This window comes from Eleutherodactylus coqui, chromosome 1 (assembly GCF_035609145.1).
Source record: "Eleutherodactylus coqui strain aEleCoq1 chromosome 1, aEleCoq1.hap1, whole genome shotgun sequence".
Lineage (NCBI taxonomy): Eukaryota > Metazoa > Chordata > Amphibia > Anura > Eleutherodactylidae > Eleutherodactylus > Eleutherodactylus coqui.
In genome coordinates, this window is record NC_089837.1 from 525908318 (window position 1) to 525927777 (window position 19460).

Consider the following 19460-nt stretch of genomic DNA (forward strand, 5'->3'; position numbering starts at 1 on the left):
AACCGCATTGCATCTCATGACATACAAGTGCGATGGGATCTTTATGGTTCCCGTAGGGAATATTGGGCAAAGTCACCCCAAAAAAAAAGAGAGACACCATGAAGAATGAACCCATTTAATCTCCTGGTTTCTTCTCCGATGCGATTTCTGCACTTCTCACAATCTGACAATTCGGACTTTACATCAGTACTTTCACCCCGCTGCTGGTTTTGGCTCATATACGGCTGTGTGAGGGCGAACACCCACTTGTGGTTTTTAATGCTGCGTTTTTTTACCACGGTTGTCCATGGAACTTCCTAAAGCTAAAAGCGCCTCGCAGGTTTGTGTTCTGCGATTTTTGTGCGTTTTTAACATCAGAAAGTCCCGTTGACAACTGTGTGAAAAACACAAGTGTGCCGGAGCCCCGAAGGGGAGCCCTGAAGTGTCACTGAAGTTCAGCGGTGTTCTTCCACGGCGGCTCCTCGCTGCGGATGAGCTGAACCGCACACGAGAGCGATTATGGTTCAGGGGGTGACGGGGAATGTGGTTGGGGGAGGCAGTGACTCAGCATGTGAAATACTTTCCATCTGCCAATCCGAAGCCTCCTCATGGGAGGTGTGTGCCCCCTCCGTACCAGGTGTGCCTGCTGCGCCCGTTGTACCCCTGCTGGGAGATCTGTTATGCTTTTTGTAAAAAAAACAACCAACCAACCCCACCCCTCCCCCCGTCCTGCAGTTCCATCTCAGCAGATCTGTAGATGATGAGAGTTGTGGTGATTAGATGGACAGTCTTGTCACCGGAGGCCCTAAAAGTGGTTCCCCCCTTGGCCTATAAGAGGCTCTCGGAGGCCCCTTGTGTGTAGTGACCTCTTCTTCCGCTTGTAGAGCTTGTTGGCCACTGGACGCCTCTACTACACAGAGAAGAGATTTCACCCCGTTACCAGAGGGGGGCGCATTATTGGGATGTGAGAAGCTGAAGGGTCGTATCGACGAATTGTCCCCCACCGGGCCATTCTGACCAGACTGTTAGGAGGTGTTGGGACCAGTGGATGTGTGAGGGCACACAAGGTGACCGGGCTCAGGATGCCCCCTACAGGCCACCAGTAGAGAGGAGCATCTGACCAGACTGTTAGGAGCTGTTGGGACCAGTGGATGGGGGCACACAAGGTGACCAGGCTCAGGACGCCCCCTACAGACCACCAGTAGAGAGGAGCATCTGACCAGACTGTTAGGGGGTGTTGGGACCAGTGGATGGGGGCACACAAGGTGACCGGGCTCAGGATGCCCCCTACAGGCCACCAGTAGAGGAGCGTCTGACCAGACTGTTAGGGGGTGTTGGGAGCAGTGGATGTGTGAGGGCGCACAAGGTGACCGGGCTCAGGACGCCCCCTACAGGCCACCAGTAGAGAAGAGTGTCTGACCAGACTGTTAGGGGGTGTTGGGACCAGTGGATGGGGGCACACATGGCGACCGGGCTCAGGACGCCCCCTACAGACCACCAGTAGAGAGGAGCATCTGACCAGACTGTTAGGAGGTGTTGGGACCAGTGGATGTGTGAGGGCACACAAGGTGACCGGGCTCAGGACGCCCCCTACAGACCATCAGTAGAGAGGAGCATCTGACCAGACTGTTAAGTGGTGTTGAGACCAGTGAATGTGTGAGGGCACACAAGGTGACCGGGCTCAGGACGCCCCCTACAGACCACCAGTAGAGAGGAGCATCTGACCAGACTGTTAGGAGGTGTTGGGACCAGTGGATGTGTGAGGGCACAGGTAGTGCTAGACGGAGTTGTAGCAACCAATCAGGTTGTTGCTTTCAGTTCCCAAAGTGCCTCTGAGAAGGCTGGAATCTGATTGGTTGCAGCTTTACTGGTACAAGGTCTCTGGTTGCTACGGGCAACCCCCCCCACACACACACACACACAAAAAAAAAGGCAGGAATGACCAATTAAAGTTTTTTTTACCACTGTATCCTGCCAAAATGTGTAAAAACACCGTGACCGCGCTCGTCAACTGCATATTTGCCACGTTTTTTACGATTTTGGTCAATAACCCAGAACTAAATAGAGCTCGCTGCGTTCTTTCACGTATGTATAAACGCGCACATTTGAATGAGCCAGTGCAAACTAACGGTGTTCGCATTATGCGTGTAAACCGCACACAAGGTCGCTTTCACGTTTGCGTTGGAACCTTCGGAGATTCCGTCGCAGATCCGGCACAAAATAGCAGAAGAAATAAAGCTGCATGCCGGACTTCATCATCCGGTAAAATGCCGCTGAAAGGAAAGCGAACAGACGCCATTATAGTCGGCGCAGGCCGTTCGCCGCTGTTCGGTTGTCATAAGACGGATCTGTGGGGATTCCCCTGGCTTCCCTTTCCCAAACAGAAGAAACACGGAACCCCAAACGCAGGTGTGAAAGCACCCCAATACGGGCTAAAAATGAATGACCCTAACGGGCGAGCCCCTGCCATGCCCCCATTACTGGAATGCCAGCCTTGCCCGCCTGCGGCCAGAACTGAAAGTTCACATCTATAAGTGGGAGAAAGGTCGCGGCGAGGCTCGTCCCGGGACACGGAGCAGGTGGTCTTCCTGGCAGCGGACCCCGGAGCTCACACTCCCCACTTACCAGGGACTTATTTACTAACAAGTCTTGAAGGTCAGCGACCGGCAGCGGCCAATCAGCTGTGGGAATATGGTGTTCCATAACTCACATGTGGGAATTAAAGCGACGGTTCACCCTTAGAGGAGCCTAGATGGCCATCGCCATGTGGAGTAATATCACCCTCTTCTTCCTCTCTCCTAATGTTCTGCCTGTGTCAGTCTGCACTGTATTTCTTGCATTCTGTTCATGAACCAGACAGTTTAGGATGAATAATATTATAGACCTTGTCCAAAAACATCAGCGCTGGCACTGCAGGGTGTGAGAACGACCATCCTGGGGGATCATCCTGGGCTGCGTTTGGCACATGCAGCAGAGCTCAGTTGGCGCAATGTGCTGTGATGCCACCCTGTGCGCCCCGACACACAGGAAAATAGAAAACCTTGTAAGGACGCAGCCGGATTATCTGCTGCCTGGTGTAGCCGCACACTAGACGCCGCCAATCCACGGACGCGGGTGATCACTGATCGGCAAACTTTTATTCCAAACTTTTGTGAAAATGTAATAAATTAGACAAAATCAGCGGAAAAAATAAATTATTTATCTATAAATATCTATAATACAAAAGCGGAGATTATATGTACAACATGAGGCGGTGAGCTGCAGGGGGCGCCGCTGAGGGAGGCGCATCACCACCAGCACAGAGCTCGCAGGCCAAGGACTGCCTGGGATTCTCAGAGTTTGTTCACACGGCATTCCTCGCCAAAATACGCGCTGCAGTGATTTGTAATGGCGAACCGCGCCCCGGTCTGGACGATGCATTTTTCCCAGCATGTATGTAACACACGCGTCATGGAAATTAAAGGGACGGCGCGCCTTTTTTGTTTTCTGTCGGTTTTTGCCATACAATTCAATGGGACTTCAAAATACGCATCAAATTATGCGTCAAATGCAAAAACCGCACCTTAAACCGGAGCGAGAGCGTGGGGTGTATGTGGGGTCACACGGCCGGTCCGACGGGGCGGACAAAATCTGCACAAAACACGCTCGGGTTTCAGGCGCATCTTTTGCAGTTGATGAATAATCTGAAGTCCTATTGATTTCTATTGAACAAAAACGAAGCGAGACGTCGCAGCGCCCCATTACAGATCAATGAGACTCATATCGAGAACACGTGCCAAAATACAGCGTGTGAACCTACTCTAATGGTTGCCTTATATAATGTGCATTATACTCCGGAGCTGCATTCACTATTCTGGAGGCTTCAGAGCTGGAATCTGCCAGCATCACTGTCTGAGGATTTGCATTCTGGGAGTTGTGTCTTTCCACCAATCTCCTGCTGGAGGGAAAACTGTATTATAGGATCTCCAACAAACTTGCTGATTGTTTCCAATAACTAGCAGTATTGTGATTGCAGCTCTGGAGTATAATACAGCACTCCTTTTTATGAATCCAGTCCTCTGAAGGGGAGAGAGTGCTTCACACTGAGAGCATCTGTCCTCCCTCCGGAGGTCTAGGTCAGCTGTGAACTACAAGTCACAGCACAGCCATGCGAGCACTGCTAGCTCTGGAGAGGAAGAAGGCGCCGGCTGAGGAGATCCGTAGACGTCGCCCTCATTTCTTAGAAGAAAACTGTGCCGCAAAGATCCTTGCAATTCGATTCACCTCGGCCGGCGGCAGCTCACCACTAACCACCCTGTGTGTGCGGTGCGGGCGGCGGCGGTGAGGGATTCCTCTAGGGGCTCCGGTGTCTTCATCCTGGAAACAGAAAGATAAGCAATGAATAACGTCACTTTCACACAAAGCGGAATTTGCGTTCTGCCCCCCCCAAGTGTCAGCGTGTCATTATCCCGTCCCCCAAGTGTCAGGGTGTCATTATCCCGTCCCCCAAGTGTCAGGGTGTCATTATCCCGTCCCCCTAGTGTCAGCGTGTCATTATCCCGTCCCCCAAGTGTCAGCGTGTCATTATCCCGTCCCCCAAGTATCAGCGTGTCATTATCCCGTCCCCCAAGTATCAGCGTGTGATTATCCCGTCCCCCAAGTGTCAGCGTGTCATTATCCCGTCCCCCAAGTGTCAGCGTGTCATTATCCCGTCCCCCAAGTATCAGCGTGTCATTATCCCGTCCCCCAAGTATCAGCGTGTGATTATCCCGTCCCCCCAAGTGTCAGCGTGTCATTATCCCGTCCCCCAAGTGTCAGCGTGTCATTATCCTGTCCCCCACGTGTCAGCGTGTCATTATCCCGTCCCCCATGTGTCAGCGTGTCATTATCCCGCCCCCCAAGTGTCAGCGTGTCATTATCCCGTCCCCAAGTATCAGCGTGTCATTATCCCGTCCCCCAAGTGTCAGCGTGTCTTTATCCCGTCTCCCCAAGTGTCAGCGTGTCATTATCCCGTCCCCCACGTGTCAGCGTGTCATTATCCCGTCCCCCAAGTGTCAGCGTGTCATTATCCCGCCCCCCAAGTGTCAGCGTGTCATTATCCCGTCCCCCAAGTATCAGCGTGTCATTATCCCGTCCCCCAAGTGTCAGCGTGTCATTATCCCGTCCCCCAAGTGTCAGCGTGTCATTATCCCGTCCCCCAAGTATCAGCATGTCATTATCCCGTCCCCCTAAGTGTCAGCGTGTCATTATCCCGTCCAAGTGTCAGCGTGTCATTATCCCGTCCCCCACGTGTCAGCGTGTCATTATCCCGTCCCCCAAGTATCAGTGTGTCATTATCCCATCCCCCACATGACAGCGTGTCATTATCCCGTCCCCCACATGACAGCGTGTCATTATCCCGTCCCCCACGTGACAGCGTGTCATTATCCCGTCCCCCACGTGTCAGCGTATCATTATCCCGTCCCCCAAGTATCAGCGTGTCATTATCCCGTCCCCCAAGTATCAGCGTGTGATTATCCCGTCCCCCCAAGTGTCAGTGTGTCATTATCCCGTCCCCCAAGTGTCAGCGTGTCATTATCCCGTCCCCCAAGTGTCAGCGTGTCATTATCCCGTCCCCCAAGTGTCAGCGTGTCATTATCCTGTCCCCCACGTGTCAGCGTGTCATTATCCCGTCCCCCATGTGTCAGCGTGTCATTATCCCGCCCCCCAAGTGTCAGCGTGTCATTATCCCGTCCCCCAAGTATCAGCGTGTCATTATCCCGTCCCCCAAGTGTCAGCGTGTCTTTATCCCGTCTCCCCAAGTGTCAGCGTGTCATTATCCCGTCCCCCACGTGTCAGCGTGTCATTATCCCGTCCCCCAAGTGTCAGCGTGTCATTATCCCGCCCCCCCAAGTGTCAGCGTGTCATTATCCCGTCCCCCAAGTATCAGCGTGTCATTATCCCGTCCCCCAAGTGTCAGCGTGTCATTATCCCGTCCCCCAAGTGTCAGCGTGTCATTATCCCGTCCCCCAAGTATCAGCATGTCATTATCCCGTCCCCCCAAGTGTCAGCGTGTCATTATCCCGTCCAAGTGTCAGCGTGTCATTATCCCGTCCCCCACGTGTCAGCGTGTCATTATCCCGTCCCCCAAGTATCAGTGTGTCATTATCCCATCCCCCACATGACAGCGTGTCATTATCCCGTCCCCCACATGACAGCGTGTCATTATCCCGTCCCCCACGTGACAGCGTGTCATTATCCCGTCCCCCACGTGTCAGCGTGTCATTATCCCGTCCCCCACGTGACAGCGTGGCATTATCCCGTCCCCCAAGTGACAGCGTGTCATTATCCCGTCCCCGAAGAGACAGCGTGTCATTATTCCACCCCCCAGTCTGATTGCCATTAGGGAGTCGGGAAGGAATTTTTTCCCCAAAAGGGCTAATTGTTTTCTGGCCTTGGGGTTTTTGCCTTCCTCTGGATCAACAAAGTAGGATAGACAGGCTGGACTAGATGGACAATGGCTTCATTCAGCCTTACATACTATGTTACTATGTAAGTGTCAGCGTGTCATTATCCCGTCCCCCAAGTGATAGCGTGTCATTATCCCGTCCCCCAAGTGTCAGCGTGTCATCATCCCGTCCCCCAAGTGTCAGCGTGTCATTATCCCGTCCCCGTGTCAGCGTGTCATTATCCCATCCCCCCCAAGTGTCAGCGTGTCATTATCCCGTCCCAAGTGTCAGCGTGTCATTATCCCGTCCACGAAGTGTCAGCGTGTAATTATCCCGTCCCCCAAGTGTCAGCGTGTCATTATCCCGTCCCCCACGTGACAGCGTGTCATTATCCCGTCCCCCACGTGACAGCGTGTCATTATCCCGTCCCCCACGTGTCAGCGTGTCATTATCCCGTCCCCCACGTGTCAGCGTGTCATTATCCCGTCCCCCAAGTGACAGCGTGTCATTATCCCGCCCTCCCCCAAGTGTCAGCGTGTCATTATCCCGTCCCCCACGTGTCAGCGTGTCATTATCCCGTCCCCCACGTGACAGTGTGTCATTATCCCGTCCCCCACGTGTCAGCGTGTCATTATCCCGTCCCCCACGTGTCAGCGTGTCATTATCCCGTCCCCCAAGTGACAGCGTGTCATTACCCCGTCCCCCAAGTGTCAGTGTGTCATTATCCCGTCCCCCAAGTGATAGCGTGTCATTATCCCATCCCCCAAGTGTCGGCGTGTCATTATCCCGTCCCCCAAGTGACAGCGTGTCATTATCCCGCCCTCCCCCAAGTGTCAGCGTGTCATTATCCCGTCCCCCACGTGTCAGCGTGTCATTATCCCGTCCCCCACGTGACAGCGTGTCATTATCCCGTCCCCCAAGTGTCAGCGTGTCATTATCCCGTCCCCCACGTGTCAGCGTGTCATTATCCCGTCCCCCAAGTGTCAGCGTGTCATTATCCCGTCCCCCACGTGACAGCGTGTCATTATCCCGTCCCCCAAGTGTCAGCGTGTCATTATCCCGTCCCCCCCAAGTGTCAGCGTGTCATTATCCCGTCCCCCCAAGTGTCAGCGTGTCATTATCCCGTCCCCCCAAGTGTCAGCGTGTCATTATCCCGTCCCCCAAGTGTCAGCGTGTCATCATCCCGTCCCCCCAAGTGTCAGCGTATCATCCCGTCCCCCCAAGTGTCAGCGTGTCATTATCCCGTCCCCCACGTGTCAGCGTGTCATTATCCCGTCCCCCAAGTGTCAGCGTGTCATTATCCCGTCCCCCAAGTGTCAGCGTGTCATTATCCCGTCCCCCACGTGACAGCGTGTCATTATCCCGTCCCCCACGTGACAGCGTGTCATTATCCCGTCCCCCACGTGTCAGCGTGTCATTATCCCGTCCCCCAAGTATCAGCGTGTGATTATCCCGTCCCCCCAAGTGTCAGCGTGTCATTATCCCGTCCCCCACGTGACAGCGTGGCATTATCCCGTCCCCCAAGTGACAGCGTGTCATTATCCTGTCCCCCAAGTATCAGCGTGGCATTATCCCGTCCCCCACGTGACAGCGTGTCATTATCCCGTCCCCCAAGTGACAGCGTGTCATTATCCCGTCCCCCAAGTGACAGCGTGTCATTATCCCGTCCCCCAAGAGACAGCGTGTCATTATCCCGTCCCCCAAGTATCAGCGTGTCATTATCCCGTCCCCCAAGTGTCAGCGTTTCCCCATAGCCCCCGTCCCCCAAGTGTCAGCGTGTCATTATCCCGTCCCCCAAGTATCAGCGTGTCATTATCCCGTCCCCCAAGTGTCAGTGTGTCATTATCCCGTCCCCCAAGTATCAGCGTGTCATTATCCCGTCCCCCAAGTGTCAGCGTGTCATTATCCCGTCCCCCAAGTGTCAGCGTTTCCCCATAGCCCCCGTCCCCCAAGTGTCAGCGTGTTATTATCCCGTCCCCCAAGTATCAGCGTGTCATTATCCCGTCCCCCAAGTATCAGTGTGTCATTATCCTGTCCCCCAAGTATCAGCGTGTCATTATCCCGTCCCCCAAGTGACAGCGTGTCATTATCCCGTCCCCCAAGAGACAGCGTGTCATTATCCCGTCCCCCAAGTATCAGCGTGTCATTATCCCGTCCCCCAAGTGTCAGCGTGTCATTATCCCATCCCCCAAGTGTCAGCGTTTCCCCATAGCCCCCGTCCCCCAAGTGTCAGCGTGTTATTATCCCGTCCCCCAAGTATCAGCGTGTCATTATCCCGTCCCCCAAGTGTCAGTGTGTCATTATCCCGTCCCCCAAGTATCAGCGTGTCATTATCCCGTCCCCCAAGTGTCAGCGTTTCCCCATAGCCCCCGTCCCCCAAGTGTCAGCGTGTTATTATCCCGTCCCCCAAGTGTCAGTGTGTCATTATCCCGTCCCCCAAGTATCAGCGTGTCATTATCCCGTCCCCCAAGTGTCAGCGTGTCATTATCCCGTCCCCCAAGTATCAGCGTGTCATTATCCCATCCCCCAAGTGTCAGCGTTTCCCCATAGCCCCCGTCCCCCAAGTGTCAGCGTGGTATTATCCCGTCCCCCAAGTATCAGCGTGTCATTATCCCGTCCCCCAAGTGTCAGCGTGTCATTATCCCGTCCCCCAAGTATCAGCGTGTCATTATCCCGTCCCCCAAGTGTCAGCGTGTCATTATCCCGTCCCCCAAGTATCAGCGTGTCATTATCCCGTCCCCCAAGTGTCAGCGTTTCCCCATAGCCCCCGTCCCCCAAGTGTCAGCGTGTTATTATCCCGTCCCCCAAGTATCAGCGTGTCATTATCCCGTCCCCCAAGTATCAGTGTGTCATTATCCTGTCCCCCAAGTATCAGCGTGTCATTATCCCGTCCCCCAAGTGACAGCGTGTCATTATCCCGTCCCCCAAGAGACAGCGTGTCATTATCCCGTCCCCCAAGTATCAGCGTGTCATTATCCCGTCCCCCAAGTGTCAGCGTGTCATTATCCCATCCCCCAAGTGTCAGCGTTTCCCCATAGCCCCCGTCCCCCAAGTGTCAGCGTGTTATTATCCCGTCCCCCAAGTATCAGCGTGTCATTATCCCGTCCCCCAAGTGTCAGTGTGTCATTATCCCGTCCCCCAAGTATCAGCGTGTCATTATCCCGTCCCCCAAGTGTCAGCGTTTCCCCATAGCCCCCGTCCCCCAAGTGTCAGCGTGTTATTATCCCGTCCCCCAAGTGTCAGTGTGTCATTATCCCGTCCCCCAAGTATCAGCGTGTCATTATCCCGTCCCCCAAGTGTCAGCGTGTCATTATCCCGTCCCCCAAGTATCAGCGTGTCATTATCCCATCCCCCAAGTGTCAGCGTTTCCCCATAGCCCCCGTCCCCCAAGTGTCAGCGTGGTATTATCCCGTCCCCCAAGTGTCAGCGTGTCATTATCCCGTCCCCCAAGTATCAGCGTGTCATTATCCCGTCCCCCAAGTGTCAGCGTTTCCCCATAGCCCCCGTCCCCCAAGTGTCAGCGTGTTATTATCCCGTCCCCCAAGTGTCAGTGTGTCATTATCCCGTCCCCCAAGTGTCAGGGTGTCATTATCCCGTCCCTCAAGTGTCAGCGTGTTATTATCCCGTCCCCCAAGTGTCAGTGTGTCATTATCCCGTCCCCCAAGTGTCAGCGTGTCATTATCCCGTCCCCCAAGTGTCAGCGTGTCATTATCCCGTCCCCCAAGTGTCAGCGTTTCCCCATAGCCCCCGTCCCCCAAGTGTCAGCGTGTTATTATCCCGTCCCCCAAGTGTCAGCGTGTCATTATCCCGTCCCCCAAGAGTCAGCGTGTCCCCATAGCCCCCGTCCCCCTGCGTCGCGGTGGTGAGGGGGTTAAGCAGCTGTCGTTGAGTAATGTTCCTATCAGCAGCCACTTGGCCAAATCTGCAGCTAATTTCAGCAGTGACTGGTTTCGCTCGTCAGCCGGACTGAACCAGATCCAGATTACCAGACGTGACCTTTGTACACAGTGTCCTCCGGAGCGAACGGGAAATCCGAGGACGGCGCTGTGTCATCGATAACAGATGATGCGACTGCAGATCGGACCGGGAGCCCCGCAGGGCGGCTGCAGTTTATGGAATCGTCATGAAGGCTACAGCCTACCGCCATTTACAGCAGTCTGCGCCCCTCTGACTCCACATCCGGGCACAAACTCTTACAAATGGCGGCTGGTTTCCCCGCTGTGATAAATGGCGCATTTGGTCCGTTGGTTGTAATAACACCCTTATAAGGCCGCCTGCACACGAGCGGGTCGGATCCGTCAGCGAGAATTCTCGCCGCGGGACCCGGCCCGAGAGCCTGCAGGGACGAGCGCGTACTCACCCGCGCCTGGCGGACCCAGCTCTTTCATGTGCCGGCTGCCGCGCAGCCAGCGCATGCGCAGACCGGAGCCGGCGGCCGGGTGAGTGCGAGCCCCGCACAAAAATAGGACATGTCGCGGTTTGTTTGCCGCGCGAGATTTCGCGTGACCAAACCGCGGCCGTCTGCATAGGAGTGCGTATTGTAATGCACTCCTATGCAAACTTTCAGCGGCGGAAATCCACGCATTCCAGATTCCGCTAGCGGATTTTCACGCGCGTATGGTACCTAAATGTGCTTGCGGATAGGTGCGGATGCGTGAAAAATCACACACGGATATGTTGCGGAAAAAAACGCGCAGAAAAACCAGCAGCCGCCCCTTATTGTAAACCCAACCCCTAGAGAACTGCCCATTCCTTGGAAAACAGCTTAAAAACCAACACCCAGACTCCGTTTTGTCCCTCTTGCTTGTGCGAGCGCCGTTAAATTATTGATGTCTTTGTGGGCATGGGTGATCCATGTAACTTTATTTCAGTCACTGCAAAAAAATTCACAAGAGGAATTCATTACTACAGATTTTGCATTCTTACATCCTGCATTGGCAAGAAATACTACCTCTCTCCCTCTACACATTTGCCTGTGAAGCTCTGTGCTGTGTGTTGGGACGCCTCCTACCATGCCTACTTCCTGTAGTCATAGCAACCAGTGACTCCATCCGCAGCTGCACTGCGGATGTACTGCGTGAAAAAACGCACCCATTCACTTGTATTGAAGGCTTCACGCGCAGAATCCGACCCAAATTAGAACAGGTCACAGATTTTTTCACGCGCGTGAAAAAACGCGATACACATCCGTCCGTCTGGGGACAACTGCGGATCCTCATAGGAGTGTATTGGCTGCGGTCTGGGGCAGATAGGCTGCCTGCACACGGGCGGATTTCCCGCTGGATTTCTGCCGCTGAAAGTTTGCATAGGAGTGCATTACAATACGCACTCCTATGCAGACGGCCGCGGTTTGGCCGCGCGAGATTTCACGCGGCAAACAAACCGCGGCATGTCCTATTTTTGTGCGGGGCACGCACTCACCCGGCTGCCGGCTCCGGCCTGCACATGCGCCGGCTGCGCGGCAGCCGGCACATGAAAGAGCCGGGGCCGCCGGGCGCAGGTGAGTACGCGCTCATCCCTGCAGGCTCTCGGGTCGGGTCCCGCGGCGAGAATTCTCGCTGCCAGATCCGACCCGCCCGTGTGCAGGCGGCCTAAGTCAGAGGAATCCGCCAGCAGTCGAGGGGCGCACGGAGTTTTGCGAGGTCCTTGAGTTTTCCCCCGGCCATCTTGTGTGACCCTGCAGTGAATACCGCGAGGGATACGTTGTACCGGCGTATTTCTGGCCCATATAACCTACATATTTTTGCGCTTGTTACGCGGACAGCAGACGCCCGGAGAGCGGCGCGGCAGATGGGTGTTATTTACGTACACAAAAACAAAACCTGCGGCTCTCTGTGGGCCCGGAGCGCGGCATCGCCCGTTAGTCTGAGGGATCAGGTGAAACCTCCAGGAAATAAACAAGTTTCTTCGTCTTCATCGCGGTTTTACGTGTCGGCAGGAAACTTTATGTGCGTGAAGAAAGCAGCCGGCGTACAAACCGAGCAGTAAGAGCGCTGCGTATTTCATGGACCGACACGGCACTGGCCGTGTGAATGAGCCCCAGCGCCATATGTAGATGGACATTACGCTGTTACCATCTCCTTCCTTCTGCTCTGCCCAAGTGGTGTCAGTCCTCACGGTAGTTCTAGCATTCTATTCATAGACCAGGATGAACAGCACTACATGCCTCAACCACACTGGTCAGCGCTGTACAAACAGACTGGAACTACATTATATGGGGGTCTAGCTCTGACTCCAGAGGAAAGGGTTAACCCCATACAGCGAGGGCGCAGATACAGGCGCAGATACGGGCGCAGCTCTCCTTTTGTTTCCTGTAAAGTCGCTTCTCAGAAACAAAAGCCAGGAACCGAACCAGCTGTTTGTGATGCGAGCGGCAGGAGCGTTCCCAGCCGTGACCCTGAGCGCCGCCAAACTCGGCTCCGCGCATCCCATGCTGTTCGCTTCCCATACCGGCTCCACGGTCATACGTGTTTACTGCATTCCTGGATCAGGCACTGCCGTGGGCACACCTGCTGGCGGGGAGGGTGGGAACAGTGCTGAGCCTCCGCTGCTGCCAAGGACCTGCTTAGGGGAGTCCAAACTTCTCACAGCCAAGGCAAGAGGATGACCCCCAGATGCCAGGTGGGCACTGCGTAAGGGGTACGCAGTACATACCATAAGTATCTTCTATTCCTCTTCTTGCTGGCAGTGAATGGGGGTCGGCACAACCTCTGCTTGCTGGCAGTGAATGGGGGGTCGGCACAACCTCTGCTTGCTGGCAGTGAATGGGGGGGGGGGGGTCGGCACAACCTCTGCTTGCTGGCAGTGAGTGGGGGGGGGGGGGGGTCGGCACAACCTCTGCTTGCTGGCAGTGAATGGGGGGGTCGGCACAACCTCTGCTTGCTGGCAGTGAATGGGGGGGGGGTCAGCACAACCTCTGCTTGCTGACAATGAATGGGGGGTCAGCACAACCTCTGCTTGCTGGCAGTGAATGGGTGGGGGGGTCGGCACAACCTCGGCTTGCTGGCAGTGAATGGGGGGGGGGGTCAGCACAACCTCTGCTTGCTGGCAGTGAATGGCGGGTCAGCACAACCTCTGCTTGCTGGCAGTGAATGGCGGGTCAGCACAACCTCTGCTTGCTGGCAGTGAATGGGGGGGGGGGCAGCACAACCTCTGCTTGCTGGCAGTGAATGGGGGGGGGGCAGCACAACCTCTGCTTGCTGGCAGTGAATGGGGGGGGGGCAGCACCACCTCTGCTTGCAGGCAGTGAATGAAGGTCACCACAACCTCTGCTTGCTGTCAGTGAATGAGGGTCAGCACAACAGCTGCTTGCTGTCAGTGAATGAGGGTCATTACACTTCTGCTTGCTGTCAGTGAATGAGGGTCATTACAACCTCTGCTTGCAGCTGTGACAGCCCACTGGGGGATTCCTTCAGGCCCGCAGTGATGCGAGGGTGTTCCTATGTGAATACGCCTCACATCTAGAGGTTCCCACATGGATGGTCGTGATTCACACCCGATATCGCCCCCGCCAGCAGGAAGAACTAAGGCCATAACATAGAACTGTGACCCGACCGTCACTCAATGTATCAAACGCAAAGTTTATGATTTTGCAGCGGTGAGGTCACAAATCTAATGACCCCAAAATCATCCACCGCCGGTAACGCAGAGGGGGCAAAGGGCGGGGCAAGAGGATGCCTGGCGGCTGCTTTATGTTGGATGTTCTCGTCATTTATTTTTTTTCACAAGTAAGACTTGTGGCAAAGCCACAATAAACCCCTCCGAAGTCTACGAGAAGATGGCAGACCTCTGCATTACACCATAATTAGGCTTCATTTATACCAGATTGGACGCCGGCCCTTTAAGATAAACGCAGACGTTATTAATAAATGGGTGGAGGTTGTGGCGGAGTGTCACTGTACGACGCTATGCCCACTCCTGACAGCGGGTATAGGGCAGCCGTCCAGTCACCGTCACCACCTCATCCTCCACGGGGCGACATTTTCTACTGAACTCTCGCTTCTAGTTTCCTCTTCTTACGGGCTGCTGTGTGGCGGCCGGCGCTGCAGACGCAGATTATAAGAACAGGATCGCCCCTGCAGGCGCTCCGCAGCATCGCGCTCCCCACGACCAGCGGCGTCATTGTGTGGCCATAGAAAGGCCATCAGAAAGGCTGGATGCTGATTGGCTGTTGGAGTACGCTCGCACTACGGATTCCTGTTTTTGCAGTACTACACGCGGCGCGGTTGTGGTTCTGCACGTGGAGTAGCCACATTCAATAGGGCTAATCTGCGTGCAACTAGCCAACACGGATGCCACGTTAATAAGTGACATGCGCCATACAATAGCCACGCAGGAGCGCCGTGTGGAGCAAACACTTTTGGTGGGAAGTTTATTTTGCATATAGCACTGGTGCCACCTAGTGGCCACAAACAGTGCTGCAAATAAAGTATGAAGTGGCGTTTATGCCGGGTCTGTGGCTGCAGGGGGTCCGGTGTCTACGGGGTCTGACTGTTCCTTTCCCTGGTATGGGATATACTAAAGCCGCAGCCTCCCGGTCTCGTATCCGTGGGTCGTATACTTGTGTATTAGTATAGCGGTACGTTCTGATCAGTGTCACTATGACAACACTTGCTGGACCCCAGCGGCCGGCTCTGTGTGTACACGGCTCTGGGGCCCCTTCAGCTCCTATCTGCTGTAGGTTTGATTTTCAGGCGCAGACATTCATAAAGACTCGCGCACCTCCTGCTAAAGTTGCGCCTGTTACCCCCCGACTTCACGTTCAGCGCAGGATACGGCGGTCTCGCTACATCTGGGCTCTTCTCTGCTTCATGATCACATTGAAGCTTGCGGCTTTTACAGGGCTGATAAGTCGTGAGCGATTAGACGACACGCACCTTCAGAGCCGAGGGGGCGGCTGGAGAAAGGCTCAGGACCCGCATGGAAGCCTCCAAGTCCTCCGGGGGAAGGAAGAAGTTGGGAAGACGCACCGGATCCGAGCTGGAAATGGGAAGGTTAAGGAGAAGAGCAGCGCAGGAGGAGGAGCCGCCAGAATGAGGATATGGAGACGGATTCCAGCTACGGTCAAAGGGGTCAGAAAAACATGGCTGCCTTCTTCCAAACACAGCGCCGCCCTTGTCCATGGGGTACCAGAGTCAATGGGAGCTGAGCTGCAATACCAGACACAACCCATAGACAAGGGTGGCGCTGTGCTTGGAAGAAAGCAGCCATGCTTTTCTAATTCTGGACAATCCCTTTAACCCCTTAATGACGTGCCCCCTTTTTCCCCTTCATTTTTGGTTTTTCATCCCCACTTTTAAGCAATCGCATGTCTTAGCTTTCCATCTGAGGTGTATTTTTCCACGGTTTTATTTAATGTACCGCATAATATTCGGAAAAAATGTAGGCATTTCTAAGTGGAGAAAAATGTTGTGAAAATCCCCCAAAAACCACAATTCTGCCATCTTTGGGGTTGGCTTGTTTCCAGCGTACACACTGCAGCGACAATAGCATAACCTTATCCTGCGGCGGTACGATTACGGCGGCGCCACATTTAGAGAGTTTGGTTTGCGGCGCTACTTTAAAAATCTATATTTTCTGCCTCCGTAACTTTATCGTTCCGTCGCCATAGCTGTGTGGGATGTGGGGCGTCCTGCAGGGTCTATGGGGGTTACAGAAGACTTTTTGGACACTTTTCATTAAAGGGGTTGTCTCATGAAAGCATGTGGGTCTATACACTTCTGTATGGCCATATTAATGCACTTTGTAATATACATTGTGCATTAATTATGAGCCATACAGAAGTTATTCACTTACCTGCTCCGTTGCTGGCGTCCTCGTCTCCATGGATCCGTCTAAAATCGCCTCTTCTGGCGATTTTAGACGCGCTTGCGCAGTCCGGTCTTCTCCCTTCTCTTGGGTCTCGGCACGAGCGGAGCTCTGGCTCCGCCCCCTTCTACGCGTCATCGCGTAGCACCGCCCCATCACATGTGCCGATTCCAGCCAATCAGGAGGCTGGAATCGGCAATGGACCTCACAGTGAAGATCCCGGCGGCCATCTTACTAAGGTAAGTAAGAAGAAGGAAGAAGTCGCCGCAGCGCGGGGATTCGGGTAAGTACTACCCAGTTTTTTTTTTTAACACATGCATTGGGTTTGTCTCGCGCCGAACGGGGGGCCTATTGAATAAAAAAAAAACCCGTTTCGGCGTGAGACAACTCCTTTAAGTTTTTCTTGGAGCCCGGTGACCAATTCTGACATTATGTATTTTTTTAGTGGGATAAATAAGGTCACTTTGATTGGACTTCGCGGACGCGGCGATACCAAATCCGTACGTTTTGGGGTTATTTATTTTAATTATAAATATGTGAAAAGGGGACCTGAACCTGCAATCGTTTGATCGCTTCAGAATTGCAATGTATGGTATTTCTGCAGGCATTCTATTAGGACAGTCCACAGGCACATCTTAATAGGTAGAGATACATGGTGGCCCTGGGCTGCCATCACACCATCTCATCGAAGACGGCTATTAGAGATGAAGCTAATAGCGAAGGCCAATCAGAGTATTTATATGGCGCTATCAGAGATGATGTCAGGTTTAAGAGCTGCGATTGACCTGATTGGAGAACGTATGGAGCAGGATCGGCTCCCGTTCTATACAAACCCCGCTCAGATGAAAGGCCTATGCAAAACCTTGGGTAATCCAACACGGACTGGTTGCTACGGACTTTATTCCTGAACATGCTATAAAGATGAGTGGTTACTACCGTGTTTCCCCGTAAATAAGACACTGTCTTATTTTTTTTTTTGCCCGGAGCAGCGTCCTCCTCATCTTACAGATGCCTTCTGCTGGCGACGGGGCTTTGAATACCCCGCCTCTAGCAAAGCGAGCGCTGTGATTGGCTAATCAAGCGCTGGTAGCCAATCACAGACGGCGCTCGATTAGCCAATCACAGCGCTTGCTTTGCTAGAGGCGGAGTAGTTAAAGCCCAGTCGCCAGCAGAAGGCAGCTGTGAGACAGAGGAGGACGCCCGACACCGCGGACCATGTGAGTATTGATTTTTTGGGGGGTGGGGGGCAACCAAGATAGGACCTATTTTCGGGGAGTCCTTATATTTCAAGCCTGCCCCAAAACCCCAATAGGTCTTACTATTGGGGTAGGATCTATCTTCGGGGAAACACAGTAGGAAGTGAATCCCTAGCAACCAGCTAGACTGTCTCTGCTACCGGCAGTTGGATTCACTAATCCTGATGTGTCTGAGAAGAACCTCTTTGACAGGAACTGTAGCCCTAACTCCTATCAGATGAGAGGAAAGGATACAGTAAGTGAGCGCTCGGCTCGCCTCGGTGCGCTGATGGATCGGGCACCCCCTCTTCTTCTGATGTGCCCGGGTGGGTAGAGTCACTTTGGGACCTCCTCTCCTCCTCAGCAGCTTGGTCCTCAGATTCCTCATCCGGTACAAGAGTGTCATCGGCCTCCAGCTCCGCTGAGGTTATCGGTTCCTCCCCTCTCCTTTGGTCAGTGCCTTCATCCTCGCGGTGGTTGGCGCTCGTGCTTCTGTCTGTAGTAAATGCTTGTAAAGCCCGAGTGGGCTCCAGCTCTTGTGCCTCAGTGTCGCCCTCAGCACAGCTCGGGACTCGGAGGTCTTCACCTGGACTCTGGGATTCACAGGATCCATCGGAGCTGAGGGCAATGGACTGATCAACCTTATATACCCCCTGGGAGAGCAGATGATGGTCCTCGGGGTGATCCACTGCAGACGTCCGATCTGTTCTTGGGTTGTGTTCTAGGTCATCGGGCTCGGACATCATGCTGGACCAGGGGCTCGTCCTGTCCGTCAGGGTGGTGATTTCATTAAGAGTTCGGGGCTCAATGACGTTTTCCTCGTACTCCTCCTCGCTGCTAGCATGGAAATCGTGTCCCAGGAAAAAGCTGCCTTCTCCCAGCGGAGGATCCGACGCATCCTCCATGTTGTCCTCTCTAGGAGGGGGAGATCCAGCTGCGGAGAACAGCGGTGTGTCCGCTCTGTGGTGGTCACTGCCATCATCTGTCTGGTGACACAGGACCTGCTCACGCTCCACAGCCCGGGCCGGAGCCGGTTCCTGAACTCCTGAGTCTGTGTGCTGGACGTGACTTGTAACATCACTCCTGCTGCTGGTAGGGGGTCCTTGAAAGAGACGATTTTCCTGAAGACCTGGAGGAAAAAAATAAACTGAGGATCAGGAAAAAAAAAAAAACAACATCTCATGCGACGCCATGACAGATCGCAGAACATTCATCCATTAAAGTAGAGACAACGTATCAATCAGATCTACCAATGTTTTTTGGTTGAGTCCAATCTTTAACTGATGAGGGAGTTGCGGTGCACGTGCAAGGCACTCTATACTGCTGATGATGGGGGGGGACGTACAAGGCATTCTTTACGGCTGATAAGGGAGTTGCGGTGCACGTACAAGGCACTCTATACTGCTGATGAGGGAGTGGTGGTGCATGTACAAGGCACTCTATACTGCTGAGGGAGTGGTGGTGCATGTACAAGGCACTCTATACTGCTGATGATGGGGGGGGGGGCACGTACAAGGCATTCTATACGGCTGATGAGGGAGTAGCGGTGCACGTGCAAGGCACTCTATACTACCGATGAGGGAGTGGCGGTGCACGTGCAAGGCACTCTATACTACCAATGAGGGAGTGGCGGTGCACGTGCAAGGCACTCTATACTACCAATGAGGGAGTGGCGGTGCACGTGCAAGGCACTCTATACTACCAATGAGGGAGTGGCGGTGCACGTGCAAGGCACTCTATACTACCAATGAGGGAGTGGTGGTGCACGTGCAAGGCACTCTATACTACCAATGAGGGAGTGGTGGTGCACGTGCAAGGCACTCTATACTACCAATGAGGGAGTGGTGGTGCACGTGCAAGGCACTCTATACTACCAATGAGGGAGTGGTGGTGCACGTGCAAGGCACTCTATACTACCAATGAGGCAGTGGTGGTGCACGTGCAAGGCACTCTATACTACCAATGAGGGAGTGGTGGTGCACGTGCAAGGCACGCTATACTGCCAATGAGGGAGTTGTGGTGCATGTACAAG

At 54.0% G+C, this 19460-nt stretch overlaps 1 protein-coding gene across 2 annotated transcripts in view; it reads right to left on the reverse strand.

Moving 5' to 3' along the window:
* Nucleotides 1-3097: 3097 nt before the first annotated feature.
* The window catches only part of C2CD3 (C2 domain containing 3 centriole elongation regulator), a 79116-nt gene continuing 62753 nt past the window's right edge, over nucleotides 3098-19460 (reverse strand). For both annotated transcript variants that reach the window (XM_066588346.1, XM_066588345.1), the window contains exons 31-33: nucleotides 17684-18557; nucleotides 15263-15365; nucleotides 3098-4335 (exon numbers count right to left, since the gene is read on the reverse strand). In XM_066588346.1, the coding sequence (XP_066444443.1) occupies nucleotides 4192-4335; nucleotides 15263-15365; nucleotides 17684-18557 (1121 nt within the window). In that variant the 3' untranslated portion in view covers nucleotides 3098-4191. The remainder of the gene's footprint in view (nucleotides 4336-15262; nucleotides 15366-17683; nucleotides 18558-19460) is intronic.